We start from the raw sequence: 23009 nt of genomic DNA, 5'->3' as shown, positions 1-23009 counted from the left end.
CTAAAACGTCACTGCAAGTCAGGGTAAAATGTCTCCAGTGTTAACTTGCGCTTTTCCAGTAAGTATCAAAATGAGTGTAAATGCTGCTTGGACAGTTGGTTCAACAGACACAGGCTTACTGCTATTTCCTTGCTAGCAGACACACATTCAAAACTGGCAGGGATGAAGAAATGAGGATGTGTGTTTTTGCAGAATTTATCATTTTTCACTTACAAAAAAAAGCTATGTCACACATACCAAAGATTTATATTAGACCCTTTCTAATACACACACATGAAATATTAATATTTAAAATAATAAATATACATATTATTTACAATAATTGGAAATGTTAGAGATATAAATGTTTATGTACAATCACTTAGATTAAAACATCTTAACTTTAGGTTGTATCTGCAAATACTTCTCTCCCTTTCCTATTTGATCTTTTAGCTCAGGAAGCGTTAAATGGAATGCAGCTGTAGATAGAGAGTTGAGAATGTGTGTTCAGTCACTTGTTTCTGCGATAGTAATCTTCTGTACCATGTCAGACAGATTTTCAGACTCCAAATCTTCTCTGCCATTATCGGAATTTTCTGATGAGATATAACAACCAGAGTCCCTTGGGCAGTCATCTAGCTGTGACTTATTTAAGGAGATGTCTGGGCTTAAGGAGAGGGGCACAGATTCATTTTCTTGCTCTTGAGTAGCTGTAAATGGAAAAGAGGGCAGCAGTTAGGCAAAGCCAAGAAAAGTTTCATTCATGTACTCATTCGAGACATTTTAACTGTTCCAACCTTGACTTCCTTACAGTAGAAGCTTCTGTAAGTAAACAATATATTTGTTTATTATAAAAAAGGTATTTATGCTCAAATACTCAAGTCACTGTTGTCTCAGAAGACAAAGTTTGCCCTTCATGGCTCACATGCAGTTTCATGGAATTCAGGTGAACTGCTTGCATAAGCAAAGATCAATACGGACTCACATTTTACATTAATGATAAGTTGCCAAAGAAAGCAGGTTGTATCCACAGTGTGACTGGTGCCTTGTCCAAATACTCCTTAAAGTAACATTAGAAAAATTCATTTGTAGCTTAAATGTACAATCCACATTAATAGCGATCTTTGTGAGCAATTCTAGAATCATGATAATGTGGATTAATTGATGAAAGATCACTATGGGCGACAATGTACAACAGGATTTCATTTACTTGGAATTTAACTCATAAAACTTAGAGTATTCAAAAATAGTCATGGGGATGTAAACTACAGCATAGGAAATATAGTCCTTATATTGTAATAACTATGTATGGTGTCAAATGGGTACTGGAAATATCAGGGGGAACATTTTGTAAACTATATGATTAATCTAACCACTATGCTGTACATCTGAAACTTATACAAAATAATATTGAATGTAAACTAATTTTAAAAAAGAAAGAACATACTAGTAAAAATCAGAGTATTCAGGATTTTCCTATGTGGGCAGAAAAATAGATGTAGAAACCAGGTTGCTTTTAGGTAGTAAACGACCACCGTTTCCATTGAGTCATCAAAGAAAATTCTAGATTCAACCACTATTATCTTTTTAGAAAAAATTAATATTAGAGATGTAACAAAAGATAGATATTTCTAAAGAACCTAAGTAGCCCTATAAAGTTTTACTTTTCTCAAGAATTCTTTAGCATCAGCATGCTTTCTGCACGTGAGGTTTCTGTTTCCCTTCCCTGACCCCAGTAAATGGGTGCTCCTCTGCATGTTATAGGGGTTCTTCAGAGAGGCGATGAACCTTAGCCCACCACTTCTTAGGCACATCAGCATGTTCTGTGCTTTCCCCTTCTAACCTTGGGGCTCCCCTTCCCCACTTTGGCACTTGAATAGCCAAAACTGAAGAACCAAACATACATTTCAGGTGGGACAAGACCTCTGCCTTCAGATGCTATGTACTTCATCCCATTCTTGCCAGAAGAACATTAAGCCCCACCTTCAAAATCCTTGGGAGAAGGAAACTGTAATTTTCCTCAATAGACTCCTTTAGTGCTAAGTAATTCACCTTTAGGAAAGCCACCCTTTATCTTATCTAACATCTCCTTTTTAAATGCATTTTCTAGGCTCCAGATATCTTGCCAACATTAGTTTATGGTCCACTGCGTATCCACTTGTCTCAACCTCTTCTACAAGAGAGAATTAAGCCCTGGTGCCCTAAAGCATCCTTAGATGTAAGGAGTTAACCTCTTGTCAATGCATCTAGAATGGTACTAGTACTAGTTATGTGCCATCTGTGGAGGAATTGAAAAAAGAGCCACTTAAATTACTTTCGGTATTCTATGGTTTAGATGAGGAACACAGGTTGAGAAAAGCTGTAAACAAATGATAAACATCATTTCTTTGCTCATCTTCAAAGTGAATCATAACAGTCCTTTTAACTTTTTCCTCAAAGCTTTTATCTGCAACAATGAAACCCCATTGACACCATTTTCTGAATTTTCTCCAGGTTTGCCACAACTTTAACTATGGATTCAATGATCAGATATTTAAATCTAGTGATGCTATAGCTAGTTCTCCGTGTAATTTTAATATGCACCTATTGTAGGTGTTAAAATTTTAGCTACCGTGAGCATTTTCCCTTTATTAGTCATAACAACCTTTAGGTTTGGGGAAATCTACTTAGTACTCATTAGTCTTCATGAGTATCTGTTTCGTTTTTGTTTCCAAGCCCCTTTTTTGTGTGTGGAAAGCATCTCTGAAGCAGGGCCTCATTCTCCGAGGAAGGGCTGTCCCCCCTGCCTCTGCTTGCCTGTATCATTGCCACTGAAATGAAAAGAGCCAGGTCTGGGCTCCATGATCCAAGTGTCTCTGGAAAAGACCAGAGGAATTAGCCCTGCTGTGTGCTTTCTGCCACATCAGCCCTGATCACCGTACTTGGAGTGTGATCCTCTTGGAATGGCTGTGGGGACAAGGCCGTGTTTCCCTAGATTATATTTGAGCCTATCGCCTCCACACAAAATTAAAATTACTGCCATTTCCCTTCAGACTGATGTCTACAAAGGACTTGGCCCAATAAAAACTGCCCCAAATACTGTGTTCTATTAGGTTGATTATTGGTTTTGGGTTCTCTTCAAGATAGAAACTTAGGTTTAAAGTACCCCGATTTCCAAAATTAGCTATTATCCTTTCAAAATGCAAGTACTTAGCTTGTTATTTTATCCTCAGAAGCCTTTGTGCATCATTTTGAAGGGTAACAAAGTAAACAAAATAAGTGAAAATATGACTTTAATAGAGAATATGTCATTTTTTAATATTAGTAATAAAAATACATTTGTTTATATTCCCATCTGAGAAACAGTATATCATGTTCTCTAAATTTTAGGAATTGGTTATTTTAAATACAGGTTATTTATTGTAGAAATCTTTTATCTGCCACTTTTATGGAAAAAGGAAATAGTTTCCCAGTATGAGAGTTACGCAGCACAGTAATTTACAGAACAGCAGTAATTTGCTAAATGACTTCCTAATGAAATGAAAACATGACTAGGCCTCCTCAAATGCTTCCCACCAGGCTCTCAATAATTTCAGACAGGTGATCAGCTGGAGCCCCTCAGTTATATCTATAAAAAGAAAAGGCAGGTCATTACGCTATATTGTGGAAATGAAAGCTACATAGCATTAAATTTTTGTATTGTGAGGGTCAGGATTTTTCTCTTTAGGTTTTTTGTTTTGTTTTGTTTTTTCACCCTGACACTAATGACTTCTGGATTGGCACAAACCTAATATTTGTGCTGCGGGTGGTTTTCCCAGCAGAGGGGATGGATTCACAGTAATGCACCCACATTCTCTTTCTAAGTCATTTAGTCTCTCCATGTGACCATGAAACAGAGTCAAGCTAACTGACCTACCTAGAAATTGAAACTATAACCTTCATCAGTTTTGTCCCTTGGTCCAATCATCTGAGCTAACCAGGCAAGTAGCACTGGAATAAGAAACAGTTTGCTTCCAAAATTACACACTTGCCATAGGATGTCTGAGTGCATCTTTTTTATACGAAAATCTTTGTGATATGTTAAGTTTAAAAATCAGTATGCATAACCCATGGTCACAGACAATAGTGCGGTCAATCTGCCTGGGTGGTGGAGGGGGTAGGGTGGAGGGGGGAAAAGGGGGATATATGTAGTACTTTGAACAATAAAGATGAATTTAAAAAATCAATATATTTAATTTATATATTCTATTATAAGAATTATGTAAAAACATAGACACATATGCATATAATTCACAGATGAAAATATTAAAATTTTAGATAGGTTTTCTCTACCTTCCTCAGATCATCTACAATGTTTTATATTCCATTTTAATACAAGTTAAAAATTAAAATGGTACATTTTTTTTCAATAAAGCCCCTGAATGGTTTGCAAACATTCTAAAGGCTATACATTTTCAAATTTGAGTATATTAGAGATTATTAAATAATTTGAAAAAGATGTCCTTTTTGCTTCCAGCTAACAGAAGATATAATAGAAAGTCAAGGAAACATCCCCAAACTGTCCTGTACTCCATGTAATGAAAATAAGAAATAATTATAAGAAAAAAATATTTAGATAGTATTTTGTCATGAAGAACTAATTTGAATATTTAAATATTTTATTCTTATCAATTTTTAAATGAAACTGAATAAAGCCTATGGTTCAATATTTTAAGATAGTCATCAATGGAGATAAAAAGTGTCATGGTGGAAAAAAAAAGTGGCATGGTGATTAAAACAAAGGCAGCTAATATTCTTATTCATAAAATAATTAAGTATAGGCAATCTAAATTATATTAAAAGTGAAGAAAGCTTTAAGGAAATCAAACTAGATCCTAATTCTGGTACAAAATTCGCATCCTTTAAGGAGAGAAATCTTCCTAATGTTCACATATGAAAAAGTTAAGGATTCACTAAAAATGTAAACGACTAGTTTTTGTTTGACTTTCCCAGGTTCCTTATCCAACTATTCTAGATGTTGACTTTACTGTGTTGTTTTCCTTACGTATGAAGCCTCTCTTTCTTTGGGGCAAGTACTATAAAATAATGTAATCTAGAGAGCATAGGAGGATGCTTGGCCTACAAAGGTGCCCAATAAACAATTTTTTAAATAAAAAGAACATGATGTTTAGATTAATTAAAGGAAATATGACCTAAAGAAGATCAAATAAGAAATTTTGTTGAACTCAAAATTTCTTTTTCTCTCTAGCCTGGTGCCATCTCCATAGAGGAAAAACCAGGGATACGCATCTTAGGATGACTCAAAACCTCAGCCTCATGGAGCAGCCACATTTAAGTCATTCAAACCCAGACTCAGTCATTCTTCAGGTAACCATGGCTGTATTTATCTATCCAGAGGCATTGTTGTCCAGGGAGGAATATTCGGTAGACGATATGGCGCAACTCTTAGTTATTTCAATTTCTTAAGTACATCCTTAAATTATTTGAACACTTAAATTTTCTAATTATAATGGATACTTGGTATTAATTTCATTTGAATATTAACACATCCTTTGAAAAATCAACAATGAATGAAAATCAGGAGTGCCTTTAAGGAAAACCAACCAGTTTCTGTTGCTTTCCTGAAGCAGTGAGAGGATATGGAGTTGAAATGACTCCCTCTTTCTTTGCACATCTCTTTTTGTCCCAGCGTCATAGTCTACTCTCTAACGACATGTGTGCAGAGAAGGAAATCTCGCTCACGCCCGCAGTGGCCTCCACCTGCGCTGTAGGGTGGGGCCTAGAGGAACATTCACTCCAGGTCACAATCACAAGGCACGGGCTCAGCAGCACCACTCGGCTGCCACGTGGCCCAGCCACGCACCCATTGACGGCTTTGGTCCTGGGAAGTATTTACCCTCAGTTGCGTTGTCATATTGGACTGGCTATTTTGGTAATGACCAAGTCATTTTAAAAGCTGTCATTTTATATTGTTTTCATTAGGGACCTTGGGAAATGAAGTTCATATTTCTTATAGGTTCAATTAATCTTATTTACTTGATGTGGTAAAAAATTAAACAAATTTTTTTGTTTTAAAAATTATTGTTTGACAAAAACATGATTGTCCTACATATTACTGACCCAGAATTCACTTTTACCATTTAATGTTTTGAAAATCTTTTCATGTCAGTACGCATTTCATTCTCTTAACATCTTTCTTCATACCTCTTTACTGTTTGTATATATCTTAATTTACTTAAAGGAATTAATTATGGAAATTTAAATTTGTTCTAGTTTTTAACTAAAACTACTAGTAGTTTAGTTAGTATTTTTATGCATTTGTAGGTGGAAGTTAAATTTATCAACAAATTCCTAGAACTGGAATTCCTGGATGTAAAATAAAAGTATGTACTTCTTAAACTTTGATAGTTTTTACATTATTTCCCTCTAGAAAGTATCTATTTACATTCTAGCACAGACATATATACACATGGTTAACACATACATAAAACAAATTTTGACAATGCACAACCACCCTCACCTGCCTGTTACAAAAACTTCTATGAGCGCAGTGGGGTTACAGGGGACTCTAAGTATTATAACCAAAAAAGTCTTGCTGACTATTTGAAAATCTCTTTACTTCCTCACTCAACATTTATTAATTCTACAAGCATTGTTAACAATCCTCTTAATGCGAAGCACAGAACTGGGGGCATTGGGAAAGCACACGGTAACTGAGGATTCAGTCTAGTTTGGCCAGGGCAAGCATCACAGAGGCCTGCCTAGGACACCATCACGGTGCAATATAACAAGTAGGGGAGTGCCTTGCAGTAAGGCAGTGCAGGTTTCCTAGGTGACTCACGTGAAATGCTATGAACTCCTTTCTCTGGGAACTGTTGTCTGTTAGAAGAGTAAAAACGTTTATATTCCATTTTACTGGTTTTTCTGTATTACATAAAATATGGCATCTATTATAAATTAAATTGCACAAGGCCAAATAGCTATGACTAGAAACAAATATTAAAGCATATTTATAAATACAGAATAGTAAAATGCCTACGTGCCTTCTCTACTATGTGTATGTGGATGGTTAGCATATCTTCTTTTTAAAGCTGTGTGTACGCTTCTTGAATCTAGATTGAAATCATATGGCAAGAGGGTTGGAAACACCAGGTACACATGTCAGGGGCTAGGCCACCAAGCTACCCTGGCACGCTATCCGGCCAACTGCTGGACTGCTGCTTGGCACAACTACAGATCTCCCCTGCTGGCAGCTCATGTTCCAGGCTCCTGGCTGGGCCTTGCCATTTGCCCTGCATCGTTTTGGGCAGGTAGGCAGACAAGAAGGCACAACTGGGGATAGTGGAGCAATGAGGGGCTGCTGTGACCACAGCTGGCGCCGACAGCCTGGCACGCAGCCCCCCCGCCCCGTCCCCCTTCCTCCTCATTGAGCACTGCAAACAGAGGTCGCGGGCACCTACAATATATACGGCTTCTAGTACAGCTTGTTTATTCACTTACTAAGTTGTTGTTTTTTTATTTAAACTTTAATTATCCCTGTGCTAAAGGGAAGACAAGGTATTTCCATCACCCAATTTCCCCCAGGACAGCAGTGCACATTCTCATAGACACACTTTTCAGACACATCAAAGTGTTTTAAATGTGAGAAAAGAAGAGCAAGTTCGGAATAAAGAGAAAATATTTACTATTAACAGCAGTGAACTTATTCTACAGCACATTTCTCAGTGAGGCAAAGGGGCCTTGAAGGTCCTGTTTATGGAAGAACGCGCGTGTGTGCGTGCACACACACACACACACACTCTACCCTCCTTTTTACTTGCTGGGAATGTTTATCCTAAGTAAACAGGCCACTTTAAAATTCAGATGATAAATAGAAAAACCCTAATGTGCACAAAACAAACAGATTCTGCTCTTTTGCTCCTTCAAGAGCTGAGTCTCACCCCCATTTTTCTTCTCCCTCTAGCCTCACCTGGGTCCCCAGCTGAGAGCCAGTGACCTAATTCTGCTCGGCTCTAATGCAGCACAGGCTCGAGATCAGAATATCCCTGTGCCGGTCCTGCCGGGACTGCAGGCCCCCAAGTCAATCTCCTCCAGAGGCAACCCTGTGATCAGCGCCAGCACCGCCTGCCCGCCCTCTGTCAGCCTGGTGGCGAAGCGTCTTTCCCTCCTGTCAAGCAGTAACCTAGAAAGATTAATCTGGTGTGCATTTTCAAGGTCAAAGGGGGCACAGTGCTATCTCTTTTGGCCTAAGAGAAGAGGAAAATTGCTTGCTCTACATCTTAGATTTCTGCTTTTGTCCCCGGCCCATCCCCCCATCCTCTTGGCTTCTCCAGATGTATTAAAAGCTCGCATGGGGCTGTAGTCTTTCTCCATTATCTCAAAGTTTTAATTCTTGTCCTTAAAACAGGTGCCCACTCTGCTCAGTTTTTATATTGAACGATTAGCAAAGCAAAAACATTCCAGTTCCCAACCTCAGAAGCAATGAAGCTCAAAACTAGGAATTTATTGACATTCCCAAACTGATATTATTCAATGACCATAATAAAATGTATATACTTCAAATCCTGGCCAATTTGCATAGCCCATTCTTACACACACACACACAAAAGCTAACTATTTTTAACCTATGACTGTGACATGCATTTGTCTTAGTTTTATATAACCATATATTCAAGGTCTTTATCATTCAAGGTACATGAAGGTTGTGCATTTAATCTTTAGCATGGTTGTAGGAGATATGATTCACAGGGTAAAGATAAAAATAAGCATGTAGCAGCATGGTGCCGAATCATCAGAACTCAACATCTTATCAACAAATAGAAGTCATTCTTTATTTCTTGAGCGAAGCAGTTACATATAAGATAAATAGCTTTCAGTCAAAATAGCCTAACATGCAATATGCATCTTTTTGACATGTATATTCTAATAGTACTTTAGACCGCAAGATTAAAATAAGAAAAATTCCCGTGCTGTGTGTTGACAACAAACACTAGTTGAATCTGCATTTTTTCCATTTTTCATCTCCCAGAATTGGGCTCAGTGTATCTATGTTTGTATATTACTGGGTATTATTAAATGATCAACTTCTAGTGACCTTCAAGTACCGTTTTCTAAAGTTTTACAAGGGAAATAATTTTGGGGGATTTGTACTTTTTTTTTTTTTAGCAAACATTGCATTTCACATCATGCTTTGGAGATATTGTGCTTTGCGGTATGTGTTTCTAATATCTAGATTTAGGAGGCTGCGTTCTAGGTACATGACCTTGGGAAAGACACTTACCTACTGTAATTTTAGTGTCCCCATCTTGCAGAGGAAGAATTTGGGCCAAATGATGTTTAAAAATTGTACTTAGCTCTAATATGATATCAGCTATAAATTACTATTTTTGTTGTTGTTAGCAGAGAGTGTAGATGGGTGATGAGGGGTTGGAAAGAAAACATTAAGCGGACACCTTTAGGGGCCCAAGCCTTTGGCACTGGAGGCGCTGCTCATCCAGCTCTAAGGCCCCTTCTGTTCACAAATCCTGCTGCAATGCAACCACAGCAGCCTCCCACCTTTCAGGGAGTCAGGTTTCCTTTCCCACTTAAATACTAACTTCCACTTTTGGAGATGAAAAACAACTTAAGCTGCTGAGAAAACTAGAAAAGTAGTAGACATTTTAAATTTTCAAATATTCATTGTTTTTTTCGTATTTTCCAATTTGCACGTGTGGAAGGAAACAGGTAGGTTTTTCTAGCAGACTGCCTTTGATTAAAACCCCTTATCTAGCTGTTCCACTTCTTTGAAATTCATCTCTGAAATATTTTCATATCTCAAAAATGGGCAAAATACCTACATGGATGGTATTGTAGAAGAAAAGCAAGTATGTACAAGTGTTCAAAAAATACTCGGTCTTCTCCCTCCCTCTGCTTCAATGCCAATTTATTTGGAGAGTATTGACAATGACACTGAACATTATCAATTACAAAAAAAAAAAAAATCTACGGAATCTGTTTCTTAGCTTAACATTGCTTGCTTGGGGAGGAGACATATTTTGAAATGACAAGATGTGGAGGGAAAAAACCACCTGCCTCATTTACCTGAATGATATTGCTGCATCAATTTAAGCTGATCCTCTTTGTTTGGGCTTGCTCTGTTGAGAGCACTGGCTGCTTAAGTTTGATCCCTGTCTGCCCCTGTGACCCCATGCCCTCTCTTTTGCATCTACTAGCTCCCACAGCTTCAAAGAATGCACATAAACGACTAGGCCTAAAGATGAAATCAATTCTGCAGGTGTCAAATTAGTCATACATATGAAAGCTCTTCTGAAAAGGGTAGAGATCAATGCAAACTCAAGACAGCAAGTAAAAATAAAAGAGTAAGGTACAGGTTCTAAAAAAATAAAATTAGTTCCTGCTAGATAAAAGGCCAATGTATATAAATATGTGTTGTGCAACTGTGCCCATTTTGGGGGGCATAAGAGAAAGGATGCAGGGAAGCCCGGGAAGGGCCCGTCAGGAGGCCTGGGTCCTCCTTCCTCTCCGCCTGGGCTGCTATCTGCAGTCTCGGGGAGCACAGCACAGCACCGCCAACACAGGCCCTCGCTCTCCAGCTCCCTAGATGCGCGAGCTTGGACAAGTTACTTACCTTCTCGACTTCTCTTTACAAAAATGGGGATGGTGCTTGTGACTCCCAGAGTTATGAGGAGCATTAAAGAAGGTCATGTGAAGAGCCCGGCTTAAACGTGTACTCAGATCATGTTCAAAATAGTAGTTAATGATTATTATTATTTTTGAAAGAGACGATTGTTTATTAGATGATCTAAGGTTTTTCTCATCTTTAAAATTAGACACTTCTCTCATTTTTTTTAACATAACACTCCTTGCAGAGCTCGGCATGTTCTGAACTCGGGGTCCTGGGAGCCTGACCAGATTGAGTAAGAGGAGGGTTCACACTGGGCAACTGGAAAAGCGAAAGCTGTCCCCTCTTTACGGACCCAGCGGTGTAGCCGGTGTCGGGCCACAGGTACATCCACACGGATGCCTCCAGCTTCGGTTTATACTTACAAGCACCCAGAGCCGTCTCAGATAATAAAATTGAGTGCTGAATATTTTTGCAAGCTACTATAACATTTTGAAAGAATGTTATAAACACGTACAAGATGTGACTATATGGTAATGAAATGAATTTCCTTGTGTGGCACGAAGACTCATTAGCTGAGCGCCAGGCTCTGTGCTGTTCTACAGAAGCTGCATATGACATTTCTCACTAATGGCTCCTGCTGCCACCAAATATTTGTCTCTGTCTCCCTCAGTCTTTGGGAATGCAGACATGCACTTTCGTGTAAATTAGTAGCTCGGCAGAATCTAAATGAGGGACCCAGAAAAGACCTTCCATTTTCTGAGTCCAATAAGGAAAAAAATCCTCTTTCTAATTATATATTTGACCAGAGTTGTTATTTCCAAATATATAAGAATATACTTATTTGATGGGAACGAATGCTTTATGTGATTCTCAGCAAATTAAATGGGGACTTTGTTTTAACGATTTCAAGATTTACATTAGACTGTGACTATCAGCCAGGGAGAGAAGATGGACAGACTTACTTTCTTCATCAAGATTTTCAGCAGCTGATAGTAACCTCCTCCTGTCTTCTGGGTTTTTAATGTTTAATTCAATGAGATGACTCTCTTTTATATCCTTTAAATCTTCTAGGGTCTCATAACCATTGAGCAAGAGTGTTGATGTGTATTCCTGTGTGGGAGAAAAAATACGTATAAATGAGCTAGTCAGATTCAAATACTTTATTTTTAGTTCTCTGTAGATTTATAGAAAGTGTAGAGATGCTCATGGAAACCAAAGGTGCCAATAAAACTTTTGCTTAACTCTATTTTACTTTACTAGTTTTCCACATATAAACTCTAGGGCATTTCAAAGACTGGTGGTATCATTCTGAACTTCTGGAAGGACAAACATGAAGAAGAAATTACTACCTTAAGCTATACATTGCTAAATAATGGACCAATTAAGTAGCTGGATCATTCATCCTGTTTGGCACTTTTTCACTTCTCAAATCACTCAATTAACAAAGCTAGAGTGTCCTTAAGTCTATCAACAAAATGCCTCTTAAAGCATATTATAGCAATATTTTTTAATCTGCGACTGTTTGCTTGATTGTAAAAGCAGCTACCCTCATCAATTTCTTGGGGCAGGTTAAAAAACGAACTTGAAGCAGAAACAATTTACATAAAAAGTGGACTTAGGATTTTGGTTACAAAACAAAGGAATCCAAGATTTTCTATTTAATTAAAAGTTTTTATTAAGTTTTATGAAAACACTGTGGTTGGGGAAAAAGTATTATTTCCTTTTCTCAACACACATTGCTTGTCCATTGTTTGCATCAAGATATATGAGTTTAAAATTCATATGCTTCCCATTTCAAAGTCTGCATTTTATTTATGTAACCTCTGTTCTCTTTAACAGCATAAAAATTCAAAGCAAAGTTGAATGCTTTTCAACTTCCTCAAAGATTCTTCCTATTCTACTTGATTATTTCAATATCCTTACTTTAGTTATTAAAACTGAGTAAGAGGAAGTATGAAAGTTTTAAGTAATCAGGAAGAGCTTATTACCAGCCCTTTATGTACAAAAAAAAAAAAAGAGTAGCAATTCTTTTAAAAACATCCTAGAAGGAACACTGAATTAGAACAAAGAAGACCAAAATTCCCATTCTGAATAACCATCTAACTGAGGGTTCATGACTAAGTTATTTCACTTCCTTAGATCTTGGTTTTCTCATAGGTCATGGAAAAAACCAAGTAACAGAGGTGGGATTCAAACTTGTACTTCTTCCAAGGAGAGCCCCATTTGGGGGCACCAGTAGTAACGTAGGAAGAAGACCTAGATAGCGTGTCTGCAGACAAGCCTGTAACTAGATAATTCAGGACAAACAATTACGGAAAGCTTAATTGGCTATTGCTTAATGAATTTTGAAAACTATCAAAGTACTACTGTGCTAATTTTTAAAATGGATTACAAAAGAGTAAATTGAGTGAGGTTAGATACATTATATGTACACACCATTTAACAAGGTAGATATTTTGTTAATATAATGAGAAAGTAATTACATTATAAATGTAGACAACACAGTTTTCTTAACACAATTGTTATGCAAGCTTAATGGTCACTGTTTCCTAACAAATTACTTTTATAACAGTTATATTTACTTATTTTCATTTGACTTATTTTTTATCTCTGCTCTATAGAAAATACAATATCCTTTTCATTTTTTTCTTTCAAGTCTCTGTGATACCATTATAATTAGCTAGTTATTAATAATAGGAAAGGAACAAAAGGGAGCCAGACATTATAGGCCTGTCCTTTGGGCTGCATCTTCACAGCTTCCAGGAACCACAGGCCCATTGCCTTGCAGATTGCTGGGAGAAGGGACCGGACAAAGGGGAAGATGGGTGCATGTGCAGTGAGTTGGGGTGACACAGGGAAACCGCCTGCCAGTCAAGCCTGGGGAACCATGGATTGGCTAGCGTAGTAGGCAGGGCCATTGCAAGCCCTCAGAAATTTAGGAATACAGAATCCCCTAAACAAAGGGAGCTCGCTCTCTTTCTCGGCTCTCTTGTTTCCGCTTCCTTGCATTTGCTGTGTCCCCTCCACAGCCATGTGGCCGTGCGGACCCCACATGCAACCGACCGATGGACTGCAGGTGGGGACACGAACTAAGCTGGCCTGGTGCTGGGTTAGACCGTGTCCCTACATGGAGCTAAAAGCAAAATGGGGCTTCTTCTATGGTGGGAAAAAGGGAAATGAGACCTTGGAAACTTAGGGGTAGAATTCCTCAGAAATAAAGCTTTCTACATTACCTCACCGTCCTGTGCAAATCTCAATTCTGTATTCTTTTTCTCTAGATATTGCAAGAAGCCCACTCCCACTAGCCACTGGTGGAGACTTGGGGATCTTTCCACCGAATAACATCTGGATTTTTATTTTCACTCTTCTACATTCTTTATCCTCATTTACATGTTTTCCCTGGGCCTTTTATATCCTTAGGTATTTTTTATTTTTCACTGCATTTTCTCCACATTAATCTCCACTGCCATTGCAGAGTACCATTAGCGTTTAGTCCAAAGGATGCTATAGCAAGATCTGTTCTTGCATAATAAAAGTAAAAAAGGAGAAATAAGAACCGTTCTTGGAAAACAGATTTTCCTTTGCTGTAAGTCATGTATTTTTTTAAGAAATCTGTACAAACACTGATCAGTTCTCCTTAATGATTTGTCCATATGCCACGAAAATCAAACAGGCCACACGTTTGCTAACCTGCAGCTGAACCCTCTCCAAGAACTCCTGTAGCGTCTTGGATTTTTCTCTTCCGTTCCCTCGGTGTGCTTTTATCTTCTTGGGGGCCTCTTCCTCTTCCGAGATGACATCCACATAAATAAATTTAAAGTTTCCCATTTTATTGTTTAACATTCCTGTCCACATTCCCATTGGTGTTTTGCAGATAATGTCGATGATGTCTCCTTTCTAAGGAAAAAGAAATATGCAAATCATATTTCAGAGAACTTTGGTGCTGTGACAACTGGCAGAAAGAATGGAACCATAGAAAAGAGAATTATGCTAAGATGATTTCAAGATAACAGAAATATATCTAAGAGAAAATTTAAAAGTCTGAGGAAATTATGTACTAGTGATAATGAAGAAGGCAACATGCTTGAAGGAAAGATCCTGCATGTATTTGATGGCATGTTTTTGTGTTTGGTATCATATCAATTTATCAACTTTTATTTGTTGAGCACAGTGTAATTTACACAACACTTTTGCACACATAAAGTTGTTTTATGCCCACAACACACCTCTTAGGTACATAGATGAGGTGTCATCATTACTCTAAATATTGCAGAAAAAGAAACACAAATATTAAATAACTTCCCAGGAGCTCATAGGAAGTTAATGGCAGAACCAGAACTCAAAACTAAGTTGTCTGAACTCAAAAGTGATGCTCTTTTCATTCACCCTGTCAAAGCAAAACTCAACCCATCATTCCTGGAGGGGCTCCCGTATTAGGGAGAAGGGAGAAAGAAAAGTCTGTGACTCTTGGTGCTTCAAGTTCAACTGAAAAATCCATCTACAGTATAAAATAAACACATCTAAATTACTGCATTCATCTAACATAATGAAAGTGTTCAGAACTTTGTATATGCCAAATACGTAATAAAAGCATGTGTGCACTAAGGATAAATTATGTTAATTATTCTAGAGAAGACAATCCTTAGATTGGGCTGCCCAATAAAGTTTGGGTTGTAGTATGAATGAAGCACATTGGGATAGACAAACCAATTGGTCTTTTTCTTTATTCACATATGAGATTACTTGGCCACAGGCTGCCAGTTATTGGCACAAGTAGAAAACTGCTCAGAGGTAATTATTTGTAAAGAAAATTGATATCTATGCAAATAGAGTACCTACATTTAGGAGACATAGTCACTCCCTTAAGACTTACAACTTTCTACCCCAGAGAAGACATCATAGTTTCTGATTGTTTTGCCATATTAGGGGTCTACCCTCAAACAAACAAACCATTAAGTTGGCTACTAAAAATATTATTTCCTGCTGCTCTGTGAGTGTATATTCTAACATCTGAAACACAAATTGTGCTTGTAAAGTAGAATTCAATACGATTAAAAGATTTAGTCTTTCTGATTTGTAACTATCTGCCCACGCGCTTTCGCCTTGCTCTTTCCAGCCTTTCACTAGGGCATCAAATTCTAGGCTCGATGGGATCAGCTAAGTAGACCCAGAAAATCCCCAGAAGCTCTAAAGGAAGTTCCTAAGCTTGGCAGCCCTCTGCAGCATCCTTCCTATTATCTTTTAAACTTGTAAAAATTGTGCATTCCAGAAAGGTCACCAAGCAAAGACTCAGTGTCGTTTTGGATAACTTTAGTATTCAATTTTCAGTTGTAACTCTGGGATTCTCACTGTGTCTTACAAGAGCTCTGCAAACATCCCCTTAGGCAGCACCAGAGGTGGTGAACTGGCACAGTACCGTAGGGAAGGTGGAAAGCTATCCCAAATCCAAATGTGCCCAGCGTATTCCCTCCTGAACCCTCCTTTCCCCAAGACAGAGACTGAGGAACGACTCGGAGCTAATTGTGAGTAATAATGCTCCCCCTTACTCAGGTCTGGTACCACAGAATGGGCAAAGGGCAGAGCCGAGAGCCTTGAATGTTAAATAATCACGTCAATGCCTCTAACTTATTATAAATGTTGGTTAACATTGGCTTGGTGCTGACAGTATAGAAAATTCATAAATTCTGTCCTTTTAGCTACATAGCAGTTTGTATTGCTAAAAGGAATAATTTAACATCTCTCAAATATTTTAGCACTCAGCCTTCTTCCGTTTGTGCTCCTCCCCTTAAGTACAACGAAAATGATGGATTTCTCGCCCTTGATTGTGTTGTGTTATATGACAGAAGGGACTATGCAGATGAAATTAATGTCCCAGGTTAGTTAATTTTGTAATGATCTGGGTGTTTCTGAATTAATCAGGTAGGAGCTCTTAAAAATAAAGAGGTTTGAAGCATGTGTGAGCCTTTCCCTGCGGGCCCTTGAAGGAGTGAACTGCCGTGTTGTAGAGAGGGCCACGCTGGCTGCCTCCAGGGGCTGAGGGCGGCCCCCGGCTGACACCCAGCAAGAGAGCATGAGCCTCGCTCCTACAGCCACAAGGAACTGAATTCTGCCAACAGCCACTGAGCTTGGAAGACCAGCGGAGCCTTAGGGGAGACCACAGTTCCAGCCGACACCTTGATTTCTGCCCAGTGAGACCTTCAGCCGATGAGCCCAAATTATGACCTACAGAACTGTGAGATAATTAATAACACATTCATGTGGTATGAGGCCCCAGGCTTGTGGGAATCTGTTGCACGGTAATAGAAAGTGAACACAGAGGACAGGAGAGTAAGAAGAGGGAATTCGGGAGGGAATATCATCGGCAGAAAGATGACTGGTAGCTCAGGGCAACCAGTCTGAGTGCTGCAGTTCCTCGGACCAAGTCTGGTTCCCAAGGCCTCTGCTCTGCTGGACTCTTGCCTGATCTCTCCACCTTCCTCTCTCTCCTTTGCTTTATTATTTTCACTTCAGGAAAGATCAGGCAGGGCTGGGCACCTGCTTCCAGGGAAATGGAGACAGTTCCTCCTTCCCTGATAGGCGTTGATTCAGCACCATCTACACAACAGCAATCTATGCTGACCCCTCAGCAGGCCCAGCCCCTGCCCCGCCTGGCATGTGATGCTCACATTCTTGCCACCGCAAACCGGTCCCCAGTTCCACTGTGGGGACAAAACCCCTGCCCCGGTTCTCCCTGCTTGACCTTCTGAAACAGGTCACCCAGCCAGCACCGGCACCATCACAATGCAGACATGCGTGCACACACCTTGATTTTGAGGGAGTCCGTGTCGTAGGGGCTTGGCGTGAAGTCGGTGTGCACCCTGGCCCGGCCACAGAACGGTCCTGAGTAGGGGACCTCATCGTCAAGCCGAAAGCTGTCCCGGTTACTTGTACCATCTGAGCAGCTTGTTATTCCACCTGAAGAAGGCAAAGCAGAGGGTAACCGTTCGTGACAGTCTGAACCGTCACCGGGGCACGACCAAGCGGGGCCAAGGCTGCCACACTGGGGGCCGTGCCCTGCGGAGGTTCCCAGGGCCCATCCTGTTTCTGCCCCCAGTCGCTCTCCGCCAGCTGCCTCTGTCCACTGAGCTACTTTCGACCCTCCTCCAGCCACCCTGACCCCCCTTTCCTCAACCCCGAACCCAAATGCCCTCTCACTTTGGTCTCTGTGGCCTGTGATCCGACCCTGTAGTGCGGTGTTTCGAGTACTGGATACTAGTTAAAGAAGCAGACAGTATAAACTTAGCTCCCTGCACATGTACCATTAATTTTGTACACGTGTCCTTCGAAAATGTTCTAAACTGTACTTCTGAAAGCTGCTTTAAATTCTCGTTCTTTGGACTTCTTTTCTGACTTTGAACCTCAGGGGATTATGAGGTGTGTGATTCCATTTGGCTGTTTGTCTGTCCGGGGGCAAGGATTGTCCCCAGTGGAAGTCACTCTCAGTTTCCACCACTTCACTTTCTCCTTCAGGGTGCCTTTTGGTGCTCAGTTCGATGACGGACAGCCTCGGTTTCTCTCCCATACATAACAATAATTGTGCAAACGAAGTAAAGAAAGGTTCCTAGGAATGCTCCACATTGTGTCTGAGCTGGTGTGTAAAAGAAAGGCGAGGAGTTCCTTCCAACTGCAGAAGGGACGTTGTATGTAACGGCTAAGAGGGCCACCACCTCCTCACACCCTCCCTTCCATGCCACCCCAGCCCTGCCTTTCTCGGTACATTCTAGTTAATAAAATTCTTCCCACATTCAGTATCACAGTTTAGAATTTTAAAGCTTCCAGCACAAATGAATACTAATGATATCTGAATTTCACACATGCAAAAATAAAGCCTTCAAATGTTTCTGCAGTTGCTTTTTTAACAAAATAACTGTTCTACAACCAATAGGAAAATAGGAATAAAACTCAGGATATTTGAAACATCTGGTCTTTGCTATCCAAATTCAAATAACAGAAGCAGCTGATTTAAAATGAAATGAAAAATAAACTGCAAAAACATATTTAAAAGCCCTTAAGAGATTAGAGGGATGTGAAACAGTGCGCGTATAGAAAGTTATACGGCACCCGGCAATAGCCGTAGTTTCATCCAAATATTGTAGCAGGATATGTGACTGAACCCTGAGTGATCTTCTTAGAAAGATATCAGTATTTTTAGAGAATCCTGTTGAGCATGTGCTCATTCTTTTTGTCACGTAATTGGTTATATTCTTACTTTTTAATATTTACATATTATTTCACTCTTTACTCACTAATGCTGATGGAAACCTAAAAAGTAAATGTCAGAGTTGATGTAAATATCCTCCTTTTTTCCAGAATTTTATTAAGGAAAAGAAAGGAAAGGAAGGAAAATATGAGAGAAGGCAAGAGAAGAGAGGAAGGGGGAAAGAACTGAAGAAAGGAAGGAAGGAAGGAAGGAAGGAAGGAAGGAAGGAAGGAAGGAAGGAAGGAAGGAAGGAAGGAAGGAAGGAAGGAAGGAAGGAAGGAAGGAAGGAAGGAAGGAAGGAAGGAAGGAAAGGAGAGAGGAAGGGAAGGAGGGAGGGAAGGGGACAGAACAGGATTTTATTTATCTGAATACTGTAAATCATTTAAAAAATATTGACTAAAGATAATGGCCATCCTCCCCAGCACACAGTTTTATTTTAGGGATATGCAGATTTAATCACCCAACATGATCTTTCGAGGGATACCTCCAAGAGCCCTGCCGACCACAGGGTTCAAAGTTTCAAAATGATGCATAGTTCTATCTAATACATTAAGTACCATTTTAAACAATAGTAACGCCTCAGACTCGACACATCCTGCATTTTCACTCTGTCTTATCAAGTAGCTGGGACCTTGCTGCTGACTTGAGGGACCAGCCCTAGCAGCACATCTGCTGTCCCCCCCACCCACCCAGGCCACAGGCCTCCCTTGGGCCCGCGCCCCCCCTCCGGCCCTTACTTGACGAGCTCCGCCCGCTGTAGAGACTGTCCAGGGAGTCACTGGCTTTCAGGGAGACCTCCGTGCGGGCCCCTATCGTGGGGTCGCTGTTCCGATATGGGAGGGCATCCTCCCCCTCTTCCTCACCCTTCAGGAAAACATACCAGAGGCTAAGATTAGATCCCTGATTCCCATGGAGATGTTCACTGTGCGCACCGATTTAACAAGCAAGATATAGTTTAGCAATAGAGTACTTAGCATACATCAATATGAAATACGAGAGTCATTAATCTTGAATTCAATTTCTAGCAAAACATTTGATAGTATACTTGGGAAAAGTCTTTACCTAGAACATTCCACGTTATGAAATTCAACCAAAGTTATAATGATGCATTTTGTAAATTAGGATAAATATCGTATCAAGACTATTTAATGAGAAATGTTAGACTTATTGACATGTATGCTCTTTCTGTTAAAGCACTTTTATTTCTTTATGTTCTTTTTTTATCACCATTTACCACCATTAACTCCTTCGAGATCTGATATTACGAGTTCTAACTCTGCATCGTTGTTTCATGTCAGTTATTTGCACCCCACCAGGTCACTAGATATGAATAAAACATGCGCATTTTGCAATTCTAAAGCAAAGCTTATCTAAAGAGCTTTACGAATCTCATACCATGCTTGCCACCCAGTCAAGTGAAAAGCAAATTCTGCATAAAATTAGAAAGACAGACAATTTCATAACAAATTACATCGGCTTGAAAACATCTCAAAAGCTTTCCATATTTAGAAATTCAGACAAAACCTATGAATTTCTTAATATTCATCAAAATGTAATTTAATATTCCTCATTTTTGAGCACTTCTAAACATTAATAAAACTTCAGAGTATACATTTGGTTTACACTGCGTTTGATTCTCTGTTTTTATCCATCCCTTTATTCACATGTTCACCATGCAGCCCAAGTTTGTAGAACGCTTTCCAAGTACCCGGCACTATTTTGGGAACTCGGGATACCCTGGTGAGTAAGGTAACAGGGTTCTTGCTAATGAGGCGCATTTTAGTGTGTTAGGCTGTGTGAGAGTGTGTGTGTGTATGTGTAAAGTTGCAAAACATATATCTGATAAAGGATCTGTACCCAGAATATATTTTAAAAATGCTTAAAAGTCAACAATAAAAAGATAAGCCCACTAAAAAGTGGGGAAAATATTTGGATAAACCTGTGTCCAAAGAAGATACACACATGGCTGATAAGCACATGAAGATTTTCAGCAGCATCAGTCTTCAAGGAAGAGCACATCAGAATCACATGGAGGTTCTGCTGCACACCTCCTGGGGTGGCTAGCATCAAAAAGATAGATAATGACCGGTGTTGACAAGTGTGCAAAGAAATTGGAAACCTTGTACACTGCCAGTGGGACTGTAAAATGGTGCAACTGCTTTGGGAAACAGGTTGCCAGTTTCTCAGAATACCAGAGTTACCATATATCTAAGGGAATGAAAAAATGTTTCCACGCAAAAATTTGCACAAAAGTATCAATATCAGCATTATTTATAATAGCCAAAATGTAATTGCAACCCAGATGTCTATCAACTGATGAAAAGATAAATAAAATGTGACTTATCTCTAAAATGGAATATTATCTGTCAATAAAAAGGAATGCAACGCTGTTTTCTACAACATAAATTGCACGTGTTCTTCACATACTACATGTGTGATCTTTTTGAACCCCAGCTTCCTCTGTGAAAACGGGAGTCACAATACTTCCTTCCACCCAGGTTCTGGGCCCATGACTGAGCGAGAAGTAGATGCCGAAGTCCTTTCAAAGCACAAGCATGTCTACGTCTAGAAGAACATATTAACTATTTTAAGAAAAGTTTAATAGAAAGATACAGATGGTTAACAAAGTACACTTACCTTCTCCTCAGAAAGGGCTTTGATGTACTTTTTACCCACTTTTTTCTTCATTGTCCAGGAAATGGACAATTTTTTTTTACTTAAACCTCCGTGATTCGAGTTTTTATTTTTGTCTCCATTTTCATTTATAGGTTCCCCCTCGTACACCTAGTTGGAGTTGTTTACAAAAGATTAGACAATAAAGCAACAAAAAGCCTTCATCTGGACAGTGCTCTGTGCCACAAGCTGATGTGGCAGCGTACCTAATACACTGTGTAACGTGGCAGGCACTGCACTGCACAGTGTGCATGAGACAGAACAGATGCCCGGCCCACCTCCAGCGCCTCTCACACTCCCCCTGCTCCTACAGCTCTGCGCCTCAAAACCTGGTCCCACCACCAGCAGCAGCAGCAGCCCTTGGGGACAATTTGCATTTTTAACAAACTCTTCAAGTGATTCTGATGCATGCTAAAGTTTGGAAATAATCAAGTGTTGCCATCCGCACTGGCCCCCCGCCGCTTCTCTTCGTGGTCTCCACGAGGTTTGCACTTGCTCTTGCCACTGGCTTCCCTGGAGCCTGTCCATCCTTCCTTCCTCCGGGTTTCTAATCGAATGCCTTATAACACAGGGGACATTTTCTGATTGACCACCTGTTTAAAACAGCTCGCACTTGTCCTTACTCACTGCCTGTTTACCCGATTCACTCTTCTTCTAAAAACCTGGTCACATTGGTTTGTCTGTTTGCTCCCTGCCTGCGCCCCCCGCTATGACGTGTGCCCCATGAGACTAGAGGCTTCACCTGCTTTATTCATTCTGGGTGCTTAGGACACTTCCAGGAACATAACTGAACCGCAATACATTTTGAATAAGCAAAACTTCCCATGTAGAACTTTGGAGTGATTTTTTACGTTGGAAGATGTTTTTGGGTCACATCCTGAATATCTCAGTTTTGTGAGAGAGGGCCCTTGCAGGTGAGCTAGTCTAGCCATGCCCACCATTCCAAATAGGTGGGCAGCTAGTGCTTCCCTGAATAGAAAAGATCATGGGAAACTTCTCCTGAGTGAACTTGAATATTTTAATATGAAGGTTTAACTACATAGTTAACATCATTATTAATCAATACTATGTTTTGCTTCATATCTTACCCTAAATTGCCTATGATAAATATGAATGGACAGCCAATTTAAGCCCTCATTGCACTTTATTAATTTCTACATTCAAAGTTATAAAGACAAAGGTTCTCTGCTTAATTCAAAAAACTCTGAATAAAATATAACTTGGAAACAGTTTAAAATTTTAGAGTTAGCCTTTTTCTTCTCTTTTCCCTATTTAAACTTAATCTTCATGTAAAATTACAAATTAAAATAAATAAGAAAGTGTGTTATTTCATCAGTATCTGTGTTAATTTACCATTGCCTAAACTTCTAAAACTGCCCCAAATATTTTTAATTTCAGATTTTTCTATGTTATTTTTCCCTCATAGCCTGATCAAGATTTCATTTAAAATTTTATTTTTTTTGTTTCTGTTTTAACCTATCTCCCTCTAGAATTCAGGCTTCAAGAAGTAAGGAT

General features: G+C 39.4%; 1 protein-coding gene across 1 annotated transcript in view; it reads right to left on the bottom strand.

The window, feature by feature from the left end:
- Positions 1-421: 421 nt before the first annotated feature.
- SAMSN1 (SAM domain, SH3 domain and nuclear localization signals 1) overlaps positions 422-23009 on the bottom strand; it is a 157226-nt gene continuing 134638 nt past the window's right edge. The window contains exons 8-13 of the mRNA XM_016201741.2: positions 21459-21605; positions 19559-19685; positions 17385-17536; positions 14273-14479; positions 11545-11692; positions 422-689 (exon numbers count right to left, since the gene is read on the bottom strand). Coding sequence (XP_016057227.2) covers positions 487-689; positions 11545-11692; positions 14273-14479; positions 17385-17536; positions 19559-19685; positions 21459-21605 — 984 coding nt within the window. The 3' untranslated portion in view covers positions 422-486. The remainder of the gene's footprint in view (positions 690-11544; positions 11693-14272; positions 14480-17384; positions 17537-19558; positions 19686-21458; positions 21606-23009) is intronic.

The sequence above is a fragment of the Miniopterus natalensis genome, chromosome 6 (assembly GCF_054644295.1).
Source record: "Miniopterus natalensis isolate mMinNat1 chromosome 6, mMinNat1.hap1, whole genome shotgun sequence".
In the NCBI taxonomy this organism is placed as follows: Eukaryota; Metazoa; Chordata; class Mammalia; order Chiroptera; family Miniopteridae; genus Miniopterus; species Miniopterus natalensis.
Note: the sequence above shows the minus strand (reverse complement) of the source record. Positions and strands in the feature narration are given on the sequence as shown.